Source organism: Chaetura pelagica, unplaced genomic scaffold (assembly GCF_000747805.2).
Source record: "Chaetura pelagica isolate M959 unplaced genomic scaffold, ChaPel_1.0 scaffold115, whole genome shotgun sequence".
NCBI classification, from domain to species: domain Eukaryota; kingdom Metazoa; phylum Chordata; class Aves; order Apodiformes; family Apodidae; genus Chaetura; species Chaetura pelagica.
The window spans coordinates 1,361,274-1,388,351 of NW_009953761.1; the positions used below are offsets into that span (position 1 = coordinate 1,361,274).

Here is a 27,078-nt window from a genome sequence, read left to right on the forward strand (position 1 = left end):
CACCATATTTAGCAACTTCGTCCTTTCTGCCCTCCTAGGACTGACCAGGAGGTCAATCTGCCTTGTGCACTGTGCAATTACTTCTGCCATAGTAATTAGTTTGAGAGCAGAAACGTTACTGGTAAGTATTCACACAGGAGATGCACTTCAGTCCCTTTTAGTCAAGAAGTTCAGATTGGGCCCCATAGCAGCAGGGAGCCTGAACTTCTAAGCAAGAAGTTTGGGATTTGTTCCATAACAAACAAGAGAAGATTCTCCAAAAATTTTAAATTCTCAGCTCTTGAGCCAAACATACCTCATGCCATTTATTCTCACAGCTAGCTTCAGAGAAATATTATGATAGAAAATCTTCCAAGTCGGCAGAATTGGGCTGTTAGCCAAGCTGAGTGAAATTTCAAAAAGCAGCTCCTCTTCCATATTTTCTGCCCAGAAGTACAGCTGCAGTAGGCAAGGGCATGCTTGTCCATGACTGAAATTATCATGGGCTCAGCAAGGCCCCAGAGTCCTGCATGTAGATAATATATAGAGTGGTCATTATTTGCCTCCCACGATTAACCGTGGACCTCCCTCTGCTTGCATAGATCTGAAACTGGTGAGTACATGATATGCCTACAAGCAGGGTTTAAATTAGGGATGAAGAGAGAGGAGAACTGGGACATGGCCATAAGCATTCAATACTCCAACTTTTCCAGGTTCTGGGGGAAAATCCTGACCATACAAAGAAGCCTTGATAGCTTTAGCAACTGTGGCAGTAACTACACATAGAAAGATGTTTGGCAGCACTGCTTTCTGCTCAGACAATATGCTAGGGGGCCGTGTTTCCACATGGATAAACTCTTCTTGCACTAAATCTTTAATGAGCAGGTGTAGAAATGTCTTCATCATCACGATGCTGCCTTTTTCTGCCTCTTTTATCCAACAGTGTCTCACCATGGATATCTGTTTCAGACTAGCTGCATCCCAAAGGAGATTTTTGTTCCCTGCTTCTGTTTGTTTATAACAGCCTCCAGGAGTGCTGCAGAGCCAAGGAATGACTGGCTGTTTTTTCAGTCTCAGATTATGGCTCAGTAGAAAGTGGTTCATCATTAGCCCGAGCACTCTCTAACTCACATGATTAAGGGAATGCAGCTGTATTCCTCTTTCCTGATATCATTTATTACAGCAGGCAAACAACTTCACCCTCTTCTTCCATCCTCAGCCCAGTTTACTGGGGATAAATCAGCACATACAAAGGCACACAGTCCTGAAATGAAGATAATTCAAGGGTTGAATATTTGAATTCACACACTGTTAAACTTTTCCCCCCTCCCCTGGCAAAAAAAATGTGAAATTATTTCAATATCTTAGTTTCTTTGTGTCAGCTTTCCAACATCAGATCTCTATAAAGTTTTTGCTTAAGTTAAAAATATTCCCCTACCATAAATCCCGTGTCAGCCTCAAAAATACCAACTATTTTTCACTTTCCAAGTTGAGCCTCCTTTATGAAGATTGCTTCTGGAACAATGTGATGCATGCTGGGCTATAGCTAGGAAGCCTAAAATAAATCCTAATTGAAGTGCAATTGACTATGATGCTTTTGAAAAAGAGGGAATAAAGGGAGACCAAGCATATTCAATTAAAGCTGTTTTCAAGCTGCCTTTATTTTTTTTTTTTTTTGTACAAAGAAGCATTACTTTCCAAGCCTACCAGAAAAAAAACATGCCCTCTACAAAGTTTAAATGTTTCTCCCTTTCTAAAAGAGCTTGTAAGTGAAAACTGATTATCACCTATTTGACATCAATAGGCCAGAACTGAGAGAATTAAGAGCTGGAAGTATCATCTTAGGAAAGACTAATGGAGCTAAATATCTCGTGTAAAACTTAGCTAAACATTTATCAGAGGGAATGTAACAATCTACAATCTATGAAGGAAATATTTACTGAAAAAATAAGAGGATTAGCTCATGCAGATAGACATACATAAATAGAAAGAGGAGCTCTGCAGAAGACAGACTCTCTCTGTTCAGCATGAATTGAGATGTCAATATTTGTTTTCCTTTGCAATGGCACTTCTTCTGTTTTAAATGATCTATTTCAGATTGCTCTTAAAATTCAAAACAGGCAATGAAGAGTTGTTCCAAAAGATGGATTGAAACCTATCCTTCTGAGGATTTTGAAGCTAGCTATTAGTTTTGTCTGAATCTTTACCATTTCTCTAACATGCATGTTAGAAAGAGGTGTGTCATTCCTCCCAAATTACAAACATCCAGTCTCAGGAAGGTGTCTCCTTTCCCCAGAAGTAACACAGTTTACAAAGTGGTCGTCTTGGCTTCCAGCCTTATTTTATCCTCGTGTTTATGTTTTGTGCATTGCTGTCTTTCTGTCCAGCACGGCTCTCAAAGGCCCTGCAAGGCTTGTGAACCCAGCCGTGGGGGTGTTGGAGGAAAGAGACGCTGTTCTGTGCAGAGCAGCACCAGTCTGGCTTCCTTTGGTGCCCACTTGCCTTTCCTTCTTTTAGCAGCAGTGTGGAACTTTTTTTTTCCTCAGCACAGGATCTTTATTAGTAACCTCCAACCCATTCCTATTTTACAGGTTTCTGCAAGGGCTCCCAGTTGCCAACCGACAAGGCAAATAAGTCAGTATTCCTAGATTCCCTCATTGCTGTCCTCATTTCCACTCCATGCCCCATCTGCTGCTGCGTGATGCAGAGGGAGATGAGCTGCGCTCCCTCGCCCCGAGGCTCAGGGGGAGGGCACATGTGCTCTTGCCTTGATGCGTGCAAGGCTTTTGTTCTCCCAGTACCAAAGTCCTGCCTGAACTCCAGCCTCTTGTGCACCAATATAACAGGACAGTGCGCTGACCGGAGCAGTAAATCCTATATGTAACAGAGGAAATAATGTATTGACCTGCTGAGGGATTTACGTACCTCCAAAGACTGACAGCAAGCTCAGCCTGTAAGGCTGGCTTGTTCTACTTTCCATTCCCAGCAGATTCCCAGTGTTTCCAGATGAATGATTCAGATAGAAATGTTTGTGGATTTAAGAACTGTCCTAATCGGGTATATTCTTATATCCAGGATGTTACTAATTGTCATCCAGTGTTACACCTTTTTAGAAGACTAAGAGATTTTGCTGCTCTGCTTGCTTTAAATATACACTGCCTATGGCTGTGCTGCTGAAAAGCATGATTATGTATTTCCCAAAGGCACGCAGAGAAATAGGAAGGTCGCTTTTTAAAGTGATCCCTCTGATCTTTCATTAGTAAGCGTTTAATTTACAGTAGCATCTCAAATTACAAATACTTGGCTGGCTGGCTTTGTGAGCTCTCAGGACTCAAAGGAGGCCCACAGAAGAATTTCAGGAGTGTGGTCCCCTGAGATCAGCAGCTCTGAGGTATCTCTCTTCCTCTTCTGTGAATGTGGCATGGTGTCTCCAGGGCAACCTGAATTTTGACAGTCACGGAGCAAGGACAGGGTATGGATTTCCATTTGATTCCTGCAACAGAAAAGAGATCTGAGACAAAAAAAAAAATAATCAATATGTGAGTTTGTTTTCACAATTATTTTATCTGAAGGATTTTTTTCCTCTTTTCCTGTGCAATTGTAATTCACAACTATTTGTTTTTCTGTTGTTGCTTCTTCTTCATGTAGCAAAGGCCTAAACATCTGGAGTAAATAGGTTGCAGTATAAAAATTTGGGGTGCACCTCCTGTAAAACTTAACAAGCATTTTATATGGGAGGCTGAAAGCAATGTTTGCATTTTAAGATGCAATTTTACTTCTCATGTGATGCAATATTTTTAGGCAGCAATTCATAGTTTTGGTCATATGTTTCAGTTCAAAGTGATTTTATCAGTTACAACTATAGAAAGCTCTGCCTATCTGAGATAAATATCTTTGCATTTCTCTTTGAGGCACTGAGCTCTCTCCTAAAGGAATATTCAAGTGAACCTTGCTGCTAAATGAAAGCATTTCTCTTCTGCTCTGGTTTTCTCTATTTGAAAGCTGTGAGCTTGGTTTTCCTGCATAAGAATAAACCACAAAAAACTCAGTTGTAAAAACAAAGTTGTGACATGTGGTTCAGTCCCTTTTGGGTGGTTTTAATAGGTGCTTAAAAAAATTAGTATTAAATAAGACGGGATTATGCAGACAATTTTATTCTGACTCTCTGCTTTCTTCTTTATATCATTCTCATAAAAAGCTTTCAGAATATGAAAGATGAGCAGAGCAAGAAGCATGTTAGAGAGATGGTAGAGATCTCCTATGAGATGAGATGTGCCCAGATGTTTTGCTAAAGGTCCAGGTCCATGGCTTCTGAGTTTAGTGCAGCTCACAATCACAGCCATCAAATGCAGAACTCAGACCAAGTCGGGGTTTAGCCCCCATCCTGTCTCCTCAGGTCAGCAGTAGAAGCAGATTAGCAGCTACTGATGAACCTAATCTCTACGTATTTATTAAAAAACATTTTTCATCTAACCTTGCCTATGTTTTTCACCTCCATATCAGTGGCAATAAATGCCACAGTTTGGATAAACATTTTACTAATTATCTCAGGCTTTGATCTATGCCTCTGAAGTTGTACCCTGCTTCCCCAGGCTCTGGAACAAGAAGTCTGTGTTGTAGCTGCCCTATTTTACTAGAATAGTGAATAAAGCCTTTCTCAGACATGTTCTGGTATGCTCCATACCAATATATACATGTAAATTAAGAGGCCCATATTCAGAATCTACAACAGTAACAAATGGTCATTGCACAGTAATAGCTATCAAAACCCATATTCAGTGTAATCTTGTCTCGTGCTTGCCTCAGGGCGCACCACAATATTAATTAATAATGTTATTTATTATGAATAATGGGGCAAATGCAGCTTATAAATTCCTGGGCAAGGTTAATAAATTTGATCATCAGGTAGGTACAGCTGAACTATTTATGAAGCATTTTAGGAGCTTCTCTAGAAGTGGTGAATCAGGGCTGACCTGCTTGGCTCATTTAGTGAGCAACAGTAATGAGAAGTAAATAAACAGAGATGTGAAACAGCCTTGTCTCCTTTTTTGTCATGTACTTCCTCTAAAGTTTGTTCTGTTTTTTTGTCTTTGTTCTGGTTTTTCTGTGTGTGAGTGGTTTTAATTTAATTTTTTTGTGTGTTTGGTTTTGTTTGGGTTTTGTTTGTTTGTTTGTTTTATTAATACCAGAATTAAATGCCTTTGCAGTGAGGACTTTTGAAAGAAACTGTATGATACAGAGCCTAGCTTGTTTGGGGACTTATTATTACTACTACAATTTATTTATCTATTTATTTATTTATTTATTTCCTCATTGGTTGTGAATTCCTCCACCCCATTAATCCATGCACAACAGGCTGCTTGCTGTCTCTTGACAGGTTTACAGTCTAGGTAGTTCAGTGTAACAGAAATAATAAACAACAATTGTGGTAGCAATTGGTCTTCCAAAAGGTAGAGCCTTTGGTGTTTCTGCTTATTCCGACATAATCTCCAGCTTGCACAGTCCTACCTACCATGATCTGTTAACTGTACTCTTCTGAAAAGAAAGACTCTGCTGTCATTCCTGATTAGGTCTGAACAAGCCAGGGCTTACTATCAGTATAATGTTACTGTGATTTAAGATAATGTCAAGCATTTGAACTGTGTTAGGCTGCAAGGTCTTTTCACTTACTGCAAAGCTAAATGCCTTAGTTTAAAACCACGTTCGAGGTGAGATGGGCTAACAGCAGGCACATGGACACCTATGATGCTACAGCTGCCAAGCACTACCTTACAAAACCAAGTTACTCAGCTGCTTTTGACAGCATGCATTTAATCCACAAGGGAAGAGGGTTAAGCAAAGGGCACTGACAGATCAGCTTTGGCTGAGCTTCAGGTGCGGGCAGTGAAGACTCTGTGATGGTTCTGCCTGCACAGTAGAAACAGCAGAAGGAAGGACACCTCTCTCATTCCACTGCTACGTCTATCAGTGCTCATAAAGCAGATCACACTTAGATACCAGGGCAAAGAGACAGAACTAAAAGGCAAGGGTAGGTTGTGTTTTTCTACCTAGTGCAGCAAGATAAGCCTGTCAGTGTCCATATAATTATCCTGTATTTGGAATAACTCAACAATAAACACAATACCTGTATATACACCATAGACACCATCAGCTACTGTGCAGTAACATGCTTGGCAGCATTAAGTTGAGGAGTGTGTGTTGCCCCTACTGGAACCTGAATCTCCAGTTTGGACACAGCTGTGAACATCACCTCAGTGAAGTTACAAAACAAAACTGAGAACGATGAAAGCAACAGTGAGGTTTTTTAAAAGGTAACTGAAAATGTAGGAATTTTATTGTCAAGGACTGAAGTGCTACAGACAAAGAGAAATAATATTTCTAAAGAGGAAGGAGGAGAGTTGGAAGAAGAGTTGGGGTAGATGGTTACAGTCAGAGGGTAACAAACTCAGAACCAGGCTCTTCTCTGAGAAAAAAAACACAGGTAACGTTTACTTTAAAAGTCTCTTCTCCCAGAGGACAAGTAAAGCTCTAATTTGGTCAGCTCTGAATTGCAACCCAACAAAATGTGAAGTGGGTTGCTATTTGAGCACAGGCACCAGAATAACTTGGCAGACGATGATACAGGCAGGAGCGGCAGCGTCTGCCGTACGGTGCTCTGCGAAGTGCGTGGTTTGAAAATGCGTCCGTTCAGCGCAGGCAGGGGCTGCGGTGCAGCGTGAGCGAGCACTGTCCTCTGGTGGACACTAAAGTCTAGAGCTGGTACAGACCGTTGGGTTCAAAATAGAAAATACGTCATGCGGACAGTCATCCCAGGGCTTGGCAACTCTGCAAGCTACAGCCAGCAAGTGGCTTTACTATTAGGAATGTGTCACTGTCTATGCGTCAGAAATTCTGTCGTCTATTATAACGTCTTGAGACAATATTTTCCAGGCCAGAATAAAAGAGTGCACACTTAGAATGGGCTCAGTTACACAGGTAAGTCAATGATTGGTCAGTAAAATTAACTGAGGCAAAATTCACTCCCCTTTTCAGACATTTAGTAAATAACTTGGCACCATTAAGCAAGTATCAATAGACTTTAGCAGAGCAACTATAGTTTAAAGAGAATAATCCTAAGGAAATATGAACATATATGTCTTATCGTATTAAGAGTCTTAGTCCTAGTTTTTCTGCAATCAAAAAATACAGAATTGTGAGGGTTCATGTGTTTTCAATGTCTGCCCCAAAGAAACTTGTTTGCTTCTCACTTTCAAGTTATTTCCCATAGGAAAAAATCCTGTAAATGTTTTGGAGATCTTCTTTAAACTAAAAGAAGAAAAACAATCCCAGGCACATAATTCCATAAGGTTAACCTTCAGCTGAAACTGCCAAAGTTGGGTGTTTTCACACAGCTGATGTGCAATACAGGCTTCCCTTCCTGTATCAGTAATGTCAAATTTAACTCCATTCAGAGGTTTCACCCAGAAGCCAATGAAGAGCACCTTAAGATGGTGAGGTTTCTGGGAAATCTTCGGTCAAGAAGGTTAAAAAAATGTGGAGCTTGCACCTGGTCTTACAGAAGGGCTTTGTCACTGGTGTGGCTTGTCCTTGTTTCCTTTTTACCCTGTCTCATACAAGAATTATTGGCCCCACACCCTTGACATTTCTTCTTGCCTCAGAATGGCAAGGAAGGGAAGAAGCAAGAGACTTCCAAGACCCGTGAATTCCCCAGTGCATGTCTATGAAAGGAAGGAGGAAGAACCTCTATCAGGGAAGCAGGATACCAGACAATGCACCAGACTTACTGTCTAAATACTATTTCAGAGTAAGAGATATTATCTCAGTCTTTGATTGATATGAAGCCAATCTGTGTCCCGAAGTTAGTGCCATCACGGAAGTGAGAGTAAAATTTATCGGGATGGCATGCAGTACAGAAAGTGATATTTTGGTTCTGGTCTGTGACAGTATCATCTTGAATGTTCTCAGGAAGGATCCCACCACTCTCAAGAAGAATCCTGAAAGAAAGAATGAAAGTGAAACAGAAAACAGTATTTTTTGTACATCCTCACACTCCTTAAGACACTATAATTCAGACAGCACCTCAAGTATCAGCTGAACAAACTGGGCCAATATTGTGATTGGGACTTTCTTTGGCTTTTCTTTTTTTTCTCTCTTTTTTTTCCTCTCTCCTTTTTTTTTTTCTTCTAGTATTAAACTAAAATAATTACTTTTCTGCAACCAATAAAGCCACATTTAATTTGACCATTTTTCTATAATCCATAAACTAAGAGTGTAACTGTAAAATAGTAGTTGAAACACAGCAAAAGTGATCAGATACCACTCATTCAAAGGTATAATATGTTGATCTGCAAAGTACTGGAGAGTCCTTTAAGATGGTGAGGACCCTCACCATAATAGTGCTGGATAACACAATATCAAAATTATTTTTTATTACTAATGTGTAATGAGTTTTTTGTTCACTCAGTAAGCTTACCGTGTTGCTCTTCTAATATCAATATAAGGACTTGCAGAGTCAAATAGTCTCACACACTTTGGATCAATTCTGTGAAATTCTTTTGCTGATTCCTGGGGAAGTTTATAGCAACAAGGTCCTACAGATGGGCCCAGCACCACAAGAATATCTTTCACGTTACAACCGTATTCAGATACCATAGCATTTACTGTGGCCATAGAAACTCCTAACAATGTGCCTTTCCACCCTGTGAGAGGAGTTGAAAAAAAAGAATTTGTATAAATTATCTCTTTAATTTTATACTAGCTAAAACATATGATATTATTCCAGGTACAAATGAATGGACATATTAATATGTAAAAAATAAATAATTGTATCTAATAATAAATAATTGTGTTGTGTTTGTTTTTTAAACCAAGCCAACACATTAACCACTGTCCGTTTGTGGAGGTAGAAGCTAGAGAGAAGAACTTAGATTTGGATTCCAGAATTCCTTTTCCCAGTGTCCTGGTTTGGGTAAGTAGAAGGTACCTCACAGGTCCTCTGTGCTTGAAACATTTAAATAGGAATATGACAACAGAAATATGTCACAGTCAGAAGTGTTTTTTTATAATACGGTCAAAATGTTTTTAGTATTCTTGTAAGGCAAAAACCAAACAAAAACGAGACTCAAGCTAGAGACATTATTTGGAACAGATAAAAGAAAGCCAAGTTTTGTGCTTTGGCATTGTTTGAAATAGATGGAAGAAAGCCCAGCTTTGAGTCCAAGGAAGTCTTTGCATTGCACAGGGAGTGTGACGTAAGGAAGGATAGGATATGCTAATAACTTTTCCTCTGCTTTGCTGCATCCAAAGACTGAGATGAGCTTATACCTAATTATCCTTATTTGTATATGTGTTCAAGCAACATAAGTTCAAGGTAAGCATGAACTGAAGTGGGGCTGGACAGGAAGGAAAAGATTTAGGAAAATATAACTGGAAGCCTGACAAGGACTGTGTTGCAGGAATGAAGGCAAGAACTTGGAAGAAGGAAGGTAGGAGTTCAGGTTAGAGTTGGGAAGTACATGTGGAGAAGGCAGGAGTATAGCATGAGGAACAGTGTGGTGTGCCAGGGACTTATATAAATGAAGAGGCAGCGGAGAAAGAAGCTTGGGAATACAGACATAGCCCCAGGTTATAGTAACCACCCCTGCTTCAGTTTTATTCTATTTTGTTTGGGTCAAACAAGTATTTCTTCTGATCCGAAATGACGAGGATGGGCATTGATTTTATAGCCAGGTTTTATATAACTATAGAAGTTAGACAGGGCACAAAAAAAAAGACTGAGTTTTTGGCTACTAGATCAGAAAAAGAAATGTAGAGATACATAAATAATAATTACTACAGTTATAAAATTAAATTCAATTAAAATAAAATAAAATAAAATAAGAGAAATATAGCTTGAGAAACAAATTATTCTCAAGACTAATCTTATTTTGGCTGGATACAAACTTAACAGGTCAGGGTCTATATTGTTATGTGATCTTGTATTTATGCATTCTCACTGAGTGCTCCTTTGGTTGATAATTTATAATCCTTAGTCCAGAACTCCCCTTCCAGTGGTCTCCTAGTTATTTTGATCTCTGCGATTTAAAATTCCTACCAGAATGAGCAGCACCGCAGGCTTTTCTGACAGGATCAGCAAACAGCACAGGTATGCAGTCAGCCCCTGGAGCTGCTATCGTAACACCTTTCTGATTCGTAACTATTCCATCATAGCTGTCAGGCTCTGTCTTTCCCATAATACACACAGCATTGGCATGATCGACCTGTCAAGACAAAACCCAAAACATAGACAGGGATATGGCAGCAAAAAACCCCATCCTGACTGATGCAAGGGTTTTTCTTTGGCATGAAACACACTTCAGCACCAACTGCTTGTGCATGAAATCAAGGTCTCCCTTGTTTAAATGCCATGCAGATGTATCAGTAGAAAGCCACTATGGAAGTGGTGGTGTATTTTTCTTTTCAGAGAAACTGCTCTGATCATGTATCTGATTTTTCTGCTCTGTGGTAAGTTATATGTTAGAATATTCTTGGAAGAAACAGTGCTTCTTCTCCATACAGTGCCAAATGGCTGTTCAGTTAGATGGCTGTTCCCACGGATAAACTGCCAGCATAAATGTTTTCATTGTCCTGCTTCTCCAAAATTCTTGCTGAGAAAGATAAGAATAATGCCTAGTTTTAGCCAGTGATACATGAAGGAAGACCTGATCTATTTACATGGATCCATTGTTTGATGAGATACCTTGACTCTGTGAAAAGTCTCTGGGTTAAATCCTGCAGCGTTAGCTAGTCGGCGGAGATTCTCCTTAACAACAACTTGTGGGTCCCTCCGCTTGGAACTGCTGAAGAGATTGCAGGAGCTTAGAGTTGGTATGTAGGAGATCCCACCTGTCCGTGTGGTGAAGCCATGTAGGAAAATATCATCTGGCAAGGCAAAAAAGACAACAAACAATTGCTTTCAACACGATATCAGTCCAGATATTACATGTTTTTTATACTGGAGAGACCTAGAATCAGCCCATCAAGTTGATTTTTTAAAAATTTATTTAATACTTCATATTTTAACTTTATCTCATATGTATCTGTGGCATTTAAATGTAAGGATTCTAAGTTTTCTTCTTGCTTATATTAATAATCCTCTGAGACCAAGGTAGGAGGGTTTGAGCTAGAAGGACTCCTGGCAGGTATAGCCTGACTTTTTGCAGAGTTGTAGTGCAAGCCTTAGAGAAGGTGTAACTCACTGAGAAAAATGAAAGTAGGCTTTTAAACAAATCTTCAAAGGTGTTATCTCTCAAGATATTTTAGCACATGAACTACTGTTCCTCAAGACTTCACAAAATCTCAAGCATCTTTTTAGAGTGCACTGACAGAACTGAGTATTATTTAAAAATCCTGGTTTTATCACACAGATCATCTATCAGAGCCTCATCTGTTAAAAGCAATCACTGTTTTCAGAGGTGGCTGGGGGGAGGGGATCTGTGTGGCAAAGTTAAACACAGAAAGATAGTCCCACAATATTTTCACTGTCTAAACAGCTGGCAGACTTAGTGACATAGTCACAGTTGAGATTCAAAATCTATGTAGGGTGATCCTTTCAAAGTCACAGTGAAAATCCTGAAGCACAATGAAGGCAAAGACAACTTTACATAACTCATGTTCCTTTCATGTTCCAGATCATTTCAGACATATTTTAGTGAAAAAGAGTTCCAAATTTTTGCAGTAGCAAATATTTCAGCTGTCCTCTGAATCACAAGACTACATAATCACACAGTTTGAGAGACAAGCTACAGCCAACTGGGTCATGCCATGGCAGGAATACTAAGACTTCAGTCTGCTTAACCAGGCATGCGTGAGGCTGCAGACAAGGAGAAACTCCTGTCCTGCCTTTCCAGAAGATGACTGTAACTCTAAAAGTGTGAAATTCCCACACAGCACTGAGGAGATTTCACTGTCTCCTGTAATGCTCTCACTAAACCCAGGCCTCTCTTTTCTCTGATTATGCTGCGGACTTGCCAGTCTCTTGCTATGTCTCTGTCGGCAATTCCCCTTCTTATAATGTGGTATTACAACATCATATGCAGTTATTTGCTGCCTGAAGACATTTCCAAATCTTTCCCATTTTGCAATTCCCTTGAAGAATTATGCTTGGGAACAGTCTCTGTAAAATCTATTAGCTGGGATTCTCTTTACCTGGGATCAGGGAAGATCTGAGGATGGTGAGGTCCCCTTTCAAGCTTGGCAGGCTTTCCAGGTACATCTGAATTTCACTTTGGATGAGAGCTACATCCTGTGTAGGAAGTGTTTGCTCTTCATTCTGAGGTTCAGCTATCTGCAGGTTTTTACCATCAGACACCACCTGTAAATCCTCAAATTCAAACTTGTAGACTGGTGTAAAGAGATGGTCTAAATATACTTTCATTACATCTTTTCTTAAGGTAGGGAGAATAACTTTGATGATGCTTAGGTCTTTTTCATCCAGGCTTTGTTTGATGGCGTACAAAGCAGCAGCTGTAGTCAAAGCACGTACCACCTCCAGTCTTTTTTTCAGACTCTGAAAATCTCTCAGAGCTAGAAGCAAGGACTCTTGTTTATCGTTCCTTTCATGCCCTTGCCTCTGGCAACACATCACATAAACAAATGGAGCAGCAATGGAAGAACATTTCTCAACAGCTTCCAGTATGTTACATAGTAATTCTTGGATGTTCTGCAAGTTGGCTGGCAGGCTGAACAGATCTATCAGTACTGCTTCCACCATATTTCAGGATATTTAGATTCCTACAATGGCCAAGTAGTCAGTAATGAAACATGGTAAACAAAACAAAACAAACAAACAAACAAACAAAAAAACAAACACGAAAACAACAAAAAAGGCAAGACAGCATCATTAGGTCAAAATACAGAATTATGTTAATAAGGCAGTACATTCAGTGATACCGTGTAGAGAGGGTAGCATAGCAGTAAGTAATGTCTTAGGATTTCCTCACTGCATTAAAAGAAGCCACAGCAAAATAAAGTAAACTGGAAATAGGAGTGACTCTGTATTTATTTAAGTACTTAGGCATTTCCCTACCACCCTACCTACCTCAGGTTTTTCCCAGGTCAGGGATGATAAAAGGTTAGTACGTGACAGATTTATTATTCAATTAAAGCATATTAGCCTAATGGATCTTCCTGACCTCTGACTGCTGGGCTCTCCTCCAGTTCCCATGAGGGGAACCAAATACAGAGGTCCCTCAGCTTGCTAGGGCTGGAGGAGTTTCTGTAACAACTTTTTTTGGAGGCGTTTTACACGCTTATTGCTGTGGTAGAGCTCGTCTGCTCCCCCTTCTGGCAGCAAGGGTGCTGGGCTGTGAGGGCAATGACATCTTTCCCACAGCCCTCGCAAGATTTTTTCCACTTCTCCCTTTGCATTACCAAAAGTTTTGACTTGCTAATTTCCAACTTCTGTGTGGAGGGGCACACGTGATCATTATAATATAGTTCTCAACACACACAGGAACTCAGCACGGGTTACTGAAGCTTTAATTGGTAATACAAGAACTACACAGAATCAAGTAAAAATTATGTAATAATGTGCACAACTTCATGCCTCAGCTTTTACACTGTGCTAGCTGCACTCTTTGCTCTGAAATCAAGACCCATTAAGCTTATCCAAGACTGGGTTGTAGGTCACAACTTGTCTTGTGGCCCATGGTGTCATTCCAGTTTTGTTGTGGGTTTGACAATGGATTTGCAGAGTTTTTACGCTCAAATAAGGGGTCAAAGACCTTTTGGGTATAAATGGATTGTTTACTCAGAGTAGGTTTTACAGAAAACATTCTCTGTTTTCTTGATTGTTCTTTCCCCCAGACTGGAAGACAAATAATCCTGACTGAAAATAATGTTTTACTTTCTGCAAGTTAAATGCTTACAAAGATTAATTAGTGACTATCATAACAGATGAACTAAAAGTATCAAAATGTGACAGCAGATAGAATCATCTGCCAAGGAATTCATGACTCTTGATTTTGCTCATAGTATTATTTACACACAGCTGATAACAGATTTTAGAGAAAACAGATTGCTAAGAAAACAGCGTCAAAACAGACTCATGTCAAAAGCCATGACTTGGGAAATCAGGATATCTCCTTTTCTATCCTGACACTCTCTGTGAGAGGCCTGTGAGACTGCGACATGACCCCAAGCTGGGTATAGCTAATAGCCCCTGCAAAAACACTACAACAGAAGGTTGTGGTGAAAAAAAACCAGATTATTGATCCACTTCAGATACGCCAATAGTGGAAGGTAAGTAGTGTTCAATGCTGTCCTTGTACTTCCCCAGAAAAATACCACCAAATAAAGGGCGGAAGGAAAGTGTTTGCAGAGGGACAAGTAATTGCATACATTAAGTTGTGTGTACATTGCAAAAAGTCCACAGGGTCAATTACTGGGATGTACACAGAGCAACAATAGGTCTGATTCAGTCTCGTAGATTTCCCGTTTTGCATCACAGAGTCCTACTTGAGGTCAGTGGTGTCAGAAGTAAACTTGCTTACAGTCATCGTACAATTTTTTTACCACTTTTAAGTCCTGCAAAAAACCTTTCCCAAAATACAGGCTTCCCACGCACAGCAATGTTTGGCTTATGAGAAATGTATTCATGGTTATTCAGGTTTTAAGTAACATGCTGTATGGTCCCAGTGTACCAAGGAATATCTCACTTCACGTAACTGTATTGGAAAAGATTAAGTGCATTTCTTAAGGACTTGCTCATTTCAGTATACAAGGCAAGACAAATACTTGCACAAACTTGTAGCCAAGGCCACCCATTAGCTGTTTTGCTCACTCCCTGAAAACTCAGTCAGTACAAAGACTTTGAGGGTAAAAATACTTTTGCACAGATGTCAAGGAAAAGAAAATTTTAAAAAAAGACAGATAACAAGGAGAGGTGAGGGGAGTAAGAAGAGTGAAAAGGAGAAAGGCAAAGTGAATACAGAAAAGAAAGAATGAGGGAAATAAAGTCAAGCTGCAGAGAAGAGACAGCTGAAGGGAAGAAAAAAGATGCAAAAAGTAACTTTAAAAACCCCAGAAATCTAATTGGCCAAGACAAGATTGCTGGCAATTTCCTGCATGTGTGAATCCTTCTGATCACCCTATTTTCCTACAGAAATTCAGAGAACTGACACAGTTTTAGGAAAATTAAATAAACAAGAAATATTTAACTTCTGCTAGAGAGAGACTTTCAGAGAAAGAAATCAGGTCATCAAAGCAGCCCAAATGAACAGTGATAAGAGCACAGTTGTAATAAAATTTCAACAACAGCAAAGACAAAAAAAGCAGGGGGGAGGGGGAAGGGGTAGGAAATACATAAAAATCTCTCAAACTGGTTTTAAATAAAACATGTTGCTTCTTAACTTAGGGAGATTTAGGCAAGGTTGAAGAAAAAGAAATCAGCACCCACGATGAAAATATTACAGTATATGCAGTTTGCAGAAACAGACTCTAAGTTTAAATCACAGACATTTACTTACACAGGTAGACAATCCTTTCAAACTCTTGAAAGATACCATCTGACCTAAACTAACATTACCAGCTGTATATATCTCACTCCTGACTGTCAGTCTTGCAGCTGATTTGCACAAGAAGGAAATTCCTATTCTAGGTAAGATTGGAGCGGCAACCCGACAACCTGTATTTCTTCTTTTGATGAGACCCTGCTTTGTTGCTGTCAGTATCCACAGGAAATAACAAACTGAACTGAAAGGCACCAGCGTGATTAAGTGCCTGGGCAGCATTAAACCCGGAAGCAGAATTAACCCTGCCATGTACCTCACTGCTGTAATCATACGTTTTAATGCATTATGCTTTGCATAAGTTCAAACAGATTCAGAACCACACAGCGTAGCAAAACAGATCAAGAACACAAAGTTTAAGGAAAACTTGTGCAGACTGAGCTTCCTTTTCTGAGCCATAACTGCGTGTTCCAGTGAATAATTTGGCAGTCAGTCAAGAAAAACTATGCCCAGAAGGACCCAGATTGAGAGGTTACAAGAGGTCAGTCTTCAGGGCCAGAGGCCTGGAATGAGGAAGGCAGTTTCTCCTTGGAGCAGTGCTCTGTAACATAAATTATTATGCAGTGCTCTGTAAAAAATTCTGAGTGTTTTGACAGGACAATGCAAAGGTCAAAAGGCAAGTGGGGGACTGAGTGATTTAGATCAGCTTTTGTCCAAGTATCAAGTGATAATGTTTCTCAGCTGTGCTAAAATCAGACATGACAGATAAGTATATGAAATTAAAGGACAAGAAAAAAAAAAAAAAAAGTGGTGGTTTTTTTTTTTCATGAACAGAGGAATTAATAAAATCAGATTTCCTGTGAATTACTGTCCTCTGTTCCTCCATGCCCTTCAGCTCCAGTAAACATACATTTCTGCCACATCCAAAACATATCCTGGGATTCCCCTGGCATTCCCCCTCTTGCGTTTCCTTCCAGCATGTACTGGGTGAAGGGATGGGATCTGAATCCTCCTAGCTCTCGCTCCCAAAGGGAACTGGAGCAGGTTTCTTGTCCTTCCCCATCCAGACACCTATTTTCATGAAATCTGAAGAAATCTGTTGTCTCTGAGGATCCACTGTCAAAGGCCACTGAACTAGGCCATTAAATTTTAACAAGGGGACTTGATGGAGAGAGACCAACAAATCAATTTTATTTCCTTCAACCAGACTAAGGTAGAAAAAATAATAACTGGAGTTAGTTTTGGCACAAAAGTCTGAGAAAGGTTAAGGAAAAGGTCAGAAAATATCAGGGAAACAAAACATTATTGAAAAATTATAAGCTGATACTACATGTCTGGTTGAAGTGTTACTACTCCACTTCTGCTATTTCAAAAACGGGATGAAAAGAAGAGACTATATGCAGACATGAGCAGTTAAGTTATACAAATTTGGGATTTGTCATTAAAATTCCTGAACACAGAGTTCAGAGGAATACATGTGGTCATGGGACAAGTCTGTAGGTATAAAACAGGACATGGTGTAGAGCAGGAGAAACTGGGCCATGTTGTTTTTTCCCTTGTAACCCAGAAGTGCACACTGAAACCTATGTTGCTTGTAGTGTATATCAAATGCCAACAAGTTATGACAGAAAATGCAGTTAGCTATAATGAATTAGGTTACTCAGGAAACTTAAGAGGTGAAAAAACCTAAGCCAAATCACCTGAAGCTGCAGGGTGGGCCAGGCTGCACTCCTGCTATGAGCCCTGCTGCAGAGCATCCACCCATTTCTAACAGGGTGAGTTGTTACAGAATCACAGAATCGTTTTTGTTGAGAAAGACCTTTAAGATCACTGAAAGAGCCATTAATCCAGCACTCCAAGCCCACCACTAAACCATGTCCCTAAGCGGTCCCACATCTACACATCTCTTAAATGTCTCCAGGGATGGTGACTTGACCACATCCCTGGTCAGGTTCCAGAGCCTGACAATCCTTTCAGTGAAGAAATTTTTCCTGACATCCAATCTGAACCTCTCCTGGCACAACTGAGGCCACACGGCCCTGCCCACGCGGGTGGGTTGGAATGAAATGATCTCAAAGGGCCTTTCCAACCCAAACCACTCTGTGATTTCCTCACGTTGTATCGCTTGTTATTTGGGAGAGGCGGGTAGCTGTGGGTAGTAGCTTCAGGGAGTTGCAGAGAGTGACAAGGTCTCCCCTCAGCCTCCTTCTCTCCAGGCTGAACAACCCCAGCTCCCTCAGAGGCTCCTCCTAAGACTTGTGCTCCTTCTGTCTCCTGTGGGGACAGCCCCCCCACTGCCTCGGCCCTCCTTCGGCCCTCTCCGGGCTCCTTCCCTAAACTCCTCCGATGGCCTGGACCTCCCTGGCCAGGGGCACATGCTGCGGTTTGGGCGGGAAGCGGCGGCGGGTGTGTGAGTGGGACCCTCCTCTGAGGGGTCGGTGTGTGAGCGGGACCCTCCTCTGAGGGGTCAGTGTGTGAGCGGGACCCTCCTCTGAGGGGTCAGTGTGTGAGGGGGACCCTCCTCTGAGGGGTCAGTGCGTGAGGGGGCAGCCGGTGGAGCCTCCCCTGGGGGGTCAGTGCTTGAGGGGGAGGCCGGTGCAGCCTTCTCTGGGGGGAGTTCATTAATGTTGTCCTCTTTCATTAGAAGTTAGGAATTAAATAGAGCGAAGATAAAGCAATTAACTTATTTTTTTTCTTTTAATGTCCTTCACAGTTCTGCGCTTTTGCCTAAAATGGCCAAGCAAAACTGCCCATCGCTGGTTGAGGTTGTAAAGCAAGTTGCAGAGCAACAGCATTCACAGGTGTCAGAGATAGAAAAAAGCAAAACGGTTCTTTTCCAGTTGCAGGTAACAAACCTTGTTTACAGTAGTTTAATTAATTTGATTTTTTTAATTAGAAGAGGAAGTAATCCTGTGAATGAGACAAGCTGGTGGTACTTCATTTTTTCTGGGCGTTGGCATTCAGGTGTAAGGCAGCTGTTCTGTTCCTGTGTGTGGCATTTAAGCTTAGCTGTGTTGCAGCCTTGCAAAAACAACACACACACAAGTTTTTAGCTAAGACTTCACTAGAGCAGGTTATAGCAGAAGTCTGGGGAAAAAAACCCAACAAACTCTCCAAATCACTGAGATAGCAAACCCACAAATACTCAATACAAAGTTAGAGTTCTTTGATTCTTTCATGGTGATTTCCTGAGAAACTAATGGGAAAATCCCACGATTTAAGAAGCATCATTTTTTGGCAGATTTTCACCAGTCTCTATGTTTTTTTTCTTAGCATCTTTTTCATAAAAAATACTGTTTTTCTGTGTGTGTGAAGCAAGTGTCCTGGATAGTCATTAAATACTGGTTTTATTTGGTAATCTTTTGTGGAACATTGGATACATGTAATTTTTGTGAAGACTATGTAATAATTTCTGTTCTAATCTCCTACAGAATGTATTAAGATTTCAATTATTATTTAGCCTTTGAGACCAAATTTCTACTGAAACACTTACATTTAAGTCTGATGAAAAACACAATACTGTTCAGAGTATTTTCAGCATGGAATAATGCAAATGGAAATACTGGAGTTCCAATTATAACATCTGTGAATAGCCCTACAACTGAAATAATTGAGGAATGAAATTTTGCACAAAGATAACTTATTTGAAACAGCAGTGAAAACTTAACTGCTTAAGAACATCAACTGACCGTCCACACTTTGCAAGAAGCTTTCTCCCAATCATATACCATCCCATAATACAGTATGCAACAATTAATTTACAATCAAGCTGTTCTTTTTTCAAAGAATCACATACTACTTTGGAGCTCTAAGTAATTAAGCTAATTCATTTATTTTCTTCCTCTTACACACATTTTATTTCTTTTCTTTCAAAAACCCCAAACCCTGGGTATTCTATACAAACATTAATGTTCGCAGAACATTGTTGAATATTTAGAATTCAAGTTGAATAATTAGAAACTGAAAGTCAGAATGCAGAACTGCTTTTTTATCTTCACGTCTGTTCCCATGTGTACATGTCACAAAACATGTGAAAAACAGTAATTTCCTTTCCAAAGTGGAAGATCTTTGCCATTAAGATCGTTTGCTTTCCTGTCCTCAGCCAATAGTGGCTGGCAGGGACACAAATCCTGCCAAAACTGTAGCCCAAGATTTCCAAATTAAAAGTTAAGCAGAAGTTTTTTTTTTTTTTTTTTTTTTCTTACCAGTTAATAATGTCTTAATCTGTTCAAGACATTGAGTAAAAGATTTGATAGTGCTCTAAGGCTTCCATTAGGGAAAGGTGATAGGAGACATAAATAAAAAAGCTGAATCGCTCCCTTAATGCGCTACTGTTGGCTGTTGCCTTGGGTGGGATTCATCATAGCTAGCTTACATCACCTACAAGCCAGAAGTTCAGCCTGTATTAGTCATCCAGGCTCCCTTGGGAGTCAACAAACAGAGAGAAACACTTCTGAGGCAGCAGTTCAGCCCACTCAGATTTCTTGTGATGGGTTGAAGTTCTGCATCCTGGAGTTGTTCCCTTCTCATCAGTGAAAAGATGTAGACTTTTTAGGACTAGATGTATAGTTCCTTAGGGAGTTAAAATAGTTGGGATTAATCCTACTACTCTCAAATGCTACCATGATGAAGGCAGGATTGAAAAGTTCAGTGAACCAGGCTAGTTAAGCTCTGTCAGCCCAAACACCCATTTATGTGTTTGAGTTTGTAAGTGATTTTTGCCATAATTAGCTATTTTTAGCCTAACTTGGGCTTCACCAGATTTCAGCTCTAAACAAACATTAGGACTGAGTTTGATCTGTCACATTCTATGTATCTTGCAAATATGAGGAATTTAAAATAATTTCAAGGGTACTTTATTTTATTTTAGACTAAGATAGTATTCTTGCTTTATATATCTAAGGGGATGATTTTAGGAAATGGAACCCTAATTCTCTTCCATTCCAGCCACATTCAACAAGAGAAAAAGAAGGCTGTTGAATAAATATAAATTACAGTGATTAACTAAATATCTACTATCAAACTCTCAAAAAATATTATCAAATGAACACTGAAATATTTTACAGGCAAAGTTACAGGAACTAGAAAAAGAAATGGATTCTATTAAGTTAGAAACGAAGATGACAGAAAGGGAAATATATCTGAAAGATGATGCCATAGAAGTGACAAAATATCACTGTGAAAATCTGGAGGTCCAAATCAGGGCTTTATATTCTGAAAATTTAAAGCTGAGGCATGATGCAGAAACAGTACAAGAAGAGTTTCAAATGACACTTGCAAGAAATAATGAATATCGGGAAAAAATAAAGGCTCATAAACATCTCTTTTGGGAAATGGAAAGTAAAATGCCAGCTATGATTGAGCTTGCTGAGAAGAAAGCTGCTGTTAAAGAATTAAAGGCAAAGAAAGAGGAGTTAATGTGTGATCTCCAGAATCCAGAAGGATCTGTTATAAAACAAGTGCAGGTGCTGTATTTTCTATGATTCTTTTCCTTTTCTATAAAATAATGTTGACATAGTTTAACTAATGTGATTATTTTGTCTAATGTTTATGGTGCACGAGGAACTGACTATGAAGAATACAGAAAATTTATAATGTTTCATTAATTGAAGACATCTTGACTTCAGTATGCAGTAAAAAATACTATCAGCCATTTTTATCTGTATGCTATTGTAAAAGCCAGGTCCATTCTGTGTGATTGAATGAACTCGGTATGAAAAAATTACAGAGCTGTAAATTCAACTATAATATTGCCAAACTACTGGTGGGTTTTCTTGGTTTATTGGATAAACTTACATTGAAACTACTGGTGGGTTTTCTTGGTTTATTGGATAAACTTACATTGACACTTTCCAGAATTCTGAGGAATATTGCCATGTTGTTATATTTTTTATGTAAGCATGGTGTTCTTCTAACTTTGCTGTCAGGTAACTCACTAAAATGAGTTCAAATTCCTGTATCATTGTAGTTTTTTTAATATTTCAGATCAAGGATATATCTTCTTCCGTACCTAAAGCCATGTTATAAGTTTTGTTAATAATTCATTTTAATTACAATTCTTAAATTATTATTAATTTTATTATTTTAATGCAGCATTTTATGATAGGTCTTTATCTCATCTCAATTAAGTGAGACTGTTAAAATGTGACATTTTTAATAATAGTACATCAGTAATAATACATTAATAATGGTACATCAATAGATGTACTGTGCAGCTTTCCAAGGAAAGGATTTCTGTATTTTGACTTATATCTGCAGGAGGAAATTGCACTTTTAAGAGGGGAAATCACAACACTGGAAGAGTTCATCAGTAAAAAAACAGATCTACTGGAAGAAGAGAAGAAAAAGCATGCTAAGCTTAGAAAAGAAATTGAGGTGAGTCATTTGAATAAAATATAATTCAAACAGAATATAGGCAGTGCAAATGAAGTTTCAGGTACTTAACACATCCTTGCTGGCCATACATTATATAAGTATATACAGTAACCATGTTATCTTAAATTCTTGGTATTGTTAGTCTTCCTAAAATTCAGAACTGAATTGTTATTATGAGAAAAACTGAACTTGAGAGCGTTTTTTCCTTAAGTCTTGTAAGAAGGAGTTCAAGTGTGAACTTTTGGAAGGATATCCTTAAAGAAATAGGTCACCAAATGGTCATAAAGCAAAATGCATGTTTTTTTAATTTCTGTAATACTGTGGAAATACTTTAAATTTCACTGCTGACTTGATTATTCATGACTTGTCTGATGGTTCATCAATGGGATAATCAATTATAACAAGAAAATAGACTTCCCATGAGTCTCCCTAATTTGAGCTGACATTAAATAATGCAGCAACTCCTAATTAGCTGCCAAGATAAAATTCTGATAGTTAAGTCATTATCTTTTAAAATAATTGAACTATATTTTACATTTTTTTTCCTTACTAAAATGCTTAATATGTGTAGATAGTTTTTAGTTTGGAAGTTTCACATAGTCTATCATGTTAGTTCAGATAAATGCCACAAAATGTAATGAGCAAAGCTCAGTGACATAAAGATTAAATGATCTAAGGTTAGCTCTATTGCCCATTGTAAAATATAGGAAGAAAAAATAATCATTTTTCATGTGATAGGGGCCAGTAGAGAATTTTTAAACTGAAAAACAAAACACAGCCACTTTCTCAGCATCTGAGAAAATATATAGTACTGGACATGAGGAAGAATTTTTTTTTATTATTATTTTTTTTTTAAATTTTTTTAAAATGAGGATGGTGAGAATTTAACAACTTGCCAAGAGAAGCTGTCATCATTGGAAGTGTTCAAGGACAGGTTTGATGGGGGTCTGAGCAGCCTGGTCTTGTGGAGGATTTCCGTGCCCATGGCAGGCGTTTGGAACTATCACAGAATCATAGAATGGTTTGGAAAGGGCCTTAAAGATCGTCTAGTTCCAAACGCTCTGCATGGGCAGGAACACCTTCAACTAGACCAGGTTGCTCAAAGCCCTGTCCAACCTGGCCTTGAACGTTTCCAGGGAGGGGTCATCCAAAAATCTCTCTGGATTCAGGGAATCAACCTGTGCCTGTGTCTCACCTCCCTCACAGTAAAGAATTTCTTCCTAATATCTCACCTAAATCTAAATCTAAATCTCTTCCAGCTTAAAACCATTGTCCCCTGTCCTATCACTACAAACCCCAGGGAAAAGCCCCTCCCCAGCTTTCCTCTAGTCCCTCAGGCACTGGAATGCAGCTATAAGGTCTCCCTGGAGCCTTCTCTTCTCCAGGCTGAACAGCCCCAACTCTCTCCACTTGTCTTCATAGGAGAGGTGCTCCAGCCCTGTGATCATCTTTTTGGCCCTCCTCTGGACTTGCTCCAACAGCTCCGTGTTATAGAATCATAGTATCATAGAATGTCTTGGGTTGGAAGGGACCTCTAAAGGTCATCTAGTCCTTCATGTCCATCACCATGTAGCTATATTATTCTTGACAGATGTTTGTCTGACCTGTTTTTGGATGACCCCAGTGATTGAGATTCCACAAGTACTTGGACAATTTTTAATTTTTTTTATTAATAACTTAAATGTCCTAAAAGCCCAGAAAAAAACCAATGTTCATTCCCCGCTGTGTCCAATAAGTAAGTTAGTGCTCCCTGCCTCAGCAGATGTGCCAGACAGCTCCCAATAATGATACTAGAGACACATTTCTTTAAAAAGCAGACAATATTGATCACAGATGTTTCAGTGTCCTACAACACAGTCCTACTGATGTTCATATCCTGCAAGCACTCATTCAGATGAGTGAATCTGACAACATCCTTTGAAAAGTTGTGAAGGATTATAGTGGACAGCCAGGCAACATTAACCAAGACAGCCCATCACCCATAAAAGGAAGCAGTGTAATTTATAAAACATTAGTGAGGAAGTTAGTTGGTTATATGTGAAATTTAAGCAGTGAGACTCGTGGGAAGTCGCTGGCTTCTGTATTTTGGATGCAGCTGTACACCATCAAGAGTATGTGAAATACAGTGTAATAATGTTTCAGTAAGCAGACAGAAGAATAATTATATGCTACCACTCATATGACATTCAAACTAGGGTAAGTAAGCCCAATTTTTCATTAAGTCAATAGCCATTATTTCAAATTTTATGATAATGTTTCATGCTTGTACACTTCAGAATGCAAATCTTTAGAGGGTCGTATGCAGCAGCCATTCTTCACATAAGGCAACAAAGAGGGCAAAATTTATATGGTACTGCATTTCCACAGTATTACCTAAGAGAAACTAACCTTTTCAACTGCAGTGCAACAGTGGAGATGCTACTCCAGCCATCTATGTTACCTCATTTGTATTCTGATGTATACCCAAACACACTTGTCAAAGAATGAAAACTTTTTCCTTACTCATCTCTTACTCTGGAGCCTAAAATCTTCCATGTAAAGTGTTACCACAGCTGTGAGATACTGACTTTTTGGGTGGGATTTACTTTGTTAAATATTGGTCATCTACAGAGCAGATACCCACACTGAACTCCTTGCATCAGCTCTCACTTGGACAGAGCTTTTCTTTTCCTTGGTAGGAGAGACATTATTCATATTTCCTAAAGCAGGTATCTGAAGTAAGTCAGATGAAAGGCTTCCTAGATGTTTCCGTGTCTCTTCAGTACCTAGAAAACAAAAATGGGATGACTTAGTCAAATATTAGAATCTACACTTAAGAGTTAGATGACCTGAACTCACCATGGTAAAAACTTCCACTTGAAAGAAATTTTGATGTGAATTCTATTTTATTAGGTACAGAATAAAAGATATGATGCTATTCTAAAACGTTTGCATTGCCAACTGAACAAACTCCATTCAAATAAAAGACAATGGCACTGGAACATCCAGCAGTTGGAGAAGAAGGCTACAGAACTAAGGAAGAGTCTTGGGCAAATGGAGTTGCAAAGCAGCATGTAAAACAAAATTAGAAAGGCTTCACTGTGGATAATCTTTTCCAGATGGGTATTTTGGAGGTTTGTTTGTTTGTTTGTTTGTTTAAATACTCAGAATAGTCAAGTAGCCCAATAGCTGGGCCAAGGCTCAGCAATTTCATTCTGTTGCCTAAACTAGGATGTTCTCCGTCTGTAATGCTTTATAGTAACTTTTTGCTGCAGAGGCTGTTCAGGAAGAAAGTTATTAACATTTCCACGTTGTTTCCCAAATACATTCCAGTTTTATCTAAAAGGTCATTTGAAGTCAACCAAAAAAGATTTGAGGAGCTCCTTTTTATTTTATTAGATCTCTGAAGATTGACATCAACCTTGTTTTTCCAGCAGAGGAATTAGTATCGGTGTATATGTGCATTCCTGGGATTCCAAAATTCCATATATTTTATCTGCATCCCTTATTATTGCACCTACTAAGGAACTCTAAAAGCTCCAAGGACCTGTATTTTGCTATGTGGGAGATTCACATAGGTGATGTTACAGCTTGTTTGCCCTATATTTGCCAGGATGTCCTAGCATGGGGGTGTCCTAGTTTGAGGCAGGATGAAGCCCCCCAAAGAGGACATAGGCTGTTCAGCTATAAACAGCTAGGAATAAGTGCATATGGAACTGGGCTTCAAATAATCTGACTTCAACTGGTCTAACATAGGTTAGCAAAGAGGAATGAGTAGGTAAAGAGAGAGCTGCAAGGAGACAGCTTTTGTAATGCAACAACTCACCCTCTAGAAATAGAAATGCATTACACTGATTATACTGGAACTTACTGTGTAGAGGATCTTAACTAACTTGGACTAGCCACCTAAAATCTAAGTGCTTAATGTTTGGTAAGATGATTCCTAACATAACTGATGACTTACCAAAAAAATCTTGTTAAAATAGTAGTGAACAGTAGACATTTTTCTTTGTTGTTATATTTTCATTTTATGCTTGGCATTTGAGGAATTTACAGCACATTCTCTCTTCTTACACTTAAGGTAATAGTTCTGACTGGACATAACTTGTAACATGTCTGTTCTATTGAAATAGCTTTTTATTTGAGGTGTTGTCTTGAATAGTTTTGATTTATTTTTACTCCTGGTTATAAAATGAAGGTTTAAGCAAATTTAGTATTTACTGTGGAAAATCTTAAACTGTTTAACTGTTGAATTTTTAGCTTAGAAAAGCAAATGCAATATTGTTGTTACTTGTATTAAAACATTCATAAATTCATGTATACTTACATCTTTCTTACTATGTTATTTTGTTTAAGATAAAGTTATTTTAAGCAATATGCTCCCTCATGAAGGCTCTTCCTCAACATTGTTAGACTCTCAAGTTTGTTTGGTTTGGTCTTTTTCCTTTCCAATATTATCCACCATGCTACTCTTATTAAAACCATAATGTGGAAATGAAAACCTCAATATCATGTGCTACAGTAACAGTTACATGATAAAAATAATTTTCTGGGTTAAAATTATTCTGACCTGATTTATTTTAAAAGAAGACAAAGAAAGACATCTTATAACTAACCCCTAATCTCAACTACCTTTCTGTTCTGAAATGGCTCACAGATTCATTGCTCACCAGTCCAGAAAGCTTCACCAGAACACTGAGACTTATCAATTATATAGCACATTACTGTAATATTACAACTGCTCATCCCTGCACACAGCAAGACAGCTTGGATTTCTTGCATTTGTATCTTCTAGAAAAGGATCCAGACTTGAAAAATTGGATAATTTACTATGTTATTGGTAATTTCAGTGATTAACTGCTCTTCTTTTGTTTTGCATAATTTCTCATTTCAGTTTATTCAGCCATCTGGTTAAATGAGTGTATTTTATATCAGGTGGTTTATCTCCATAAAAATACTCATGCACCCTCTTCTTGCTGAATTAAATAGACAAAGCCTTCCAAAATTATTGACTGTCAGATCTGACTGAGAGCTTCAGTTTCATCTGTCCTCTCGAAAGTGGTACAACATCTAAAATTTCCAGGGTATTAAGACTGTGTGCCATTAAATGTGTCTTTTACTACTGATACTGTCTTGTTTCCGTGTTTAGTTTCTAATTATTTCTGAACCAGAACAACTAATGCATCAAGGTACATTTTGTATCAGCTGCACAATGACTTCAACCAAATTTACCCTGACACTTATTATCTTGATTATA

General features: G+C 38.9%; 2 protein-coding genes across 2 annotated transcripts; one reads left to right on the forward strand and one right to left on the reverse strand.

Moving 5' to 3' along the window:
- Nucleotides 1-7,798: 7,798 nt before the first annotated feature.
- LACC1 (laccase (multicopper oxidoreductase) domain containing 1) lies at nt 7,799-12,730 on the reverse strand. Its single transcript, XM_010000850.1, has 5 exons — nt 12,166-12,730; nt 10,718-10,899; nt 10,073-10,238; nt 8,453-8,678; nt 7,799-7,973 (listed from the first exon to the last, which is right to left on the reverse strand). Exons 1-5 carry the CDS (start codon nt 12,728-12,730, stop codon nt 7,799-7,801), a joined length of 1,314 nt encoding a protein of 437 aa, XP_009999152.1.
- A 5,469-nt stretch (nt 12,731-18,199) lies between these two features.
- On the forward strand, nt 18,200-24,899 carry CCDC122 (coiled-coil domain containing 122). Its single transcript, XM_010000851.1, has 4 exons — nt 18,200-18,313; nt 20,534-20,932; nt 21,726-21,842; nt 24,735-24,899. Exons 1-4 carry the CDS (start codon nt 18,200-18,202, stop codon nt 24,897-24,899), a joined length of 795 nt encoding a protein of 264 aa, XP_009999153.1.
- The last annotated feature ends 2,179 nt before the right edge of the window (nt 24,900-27,078 follow it).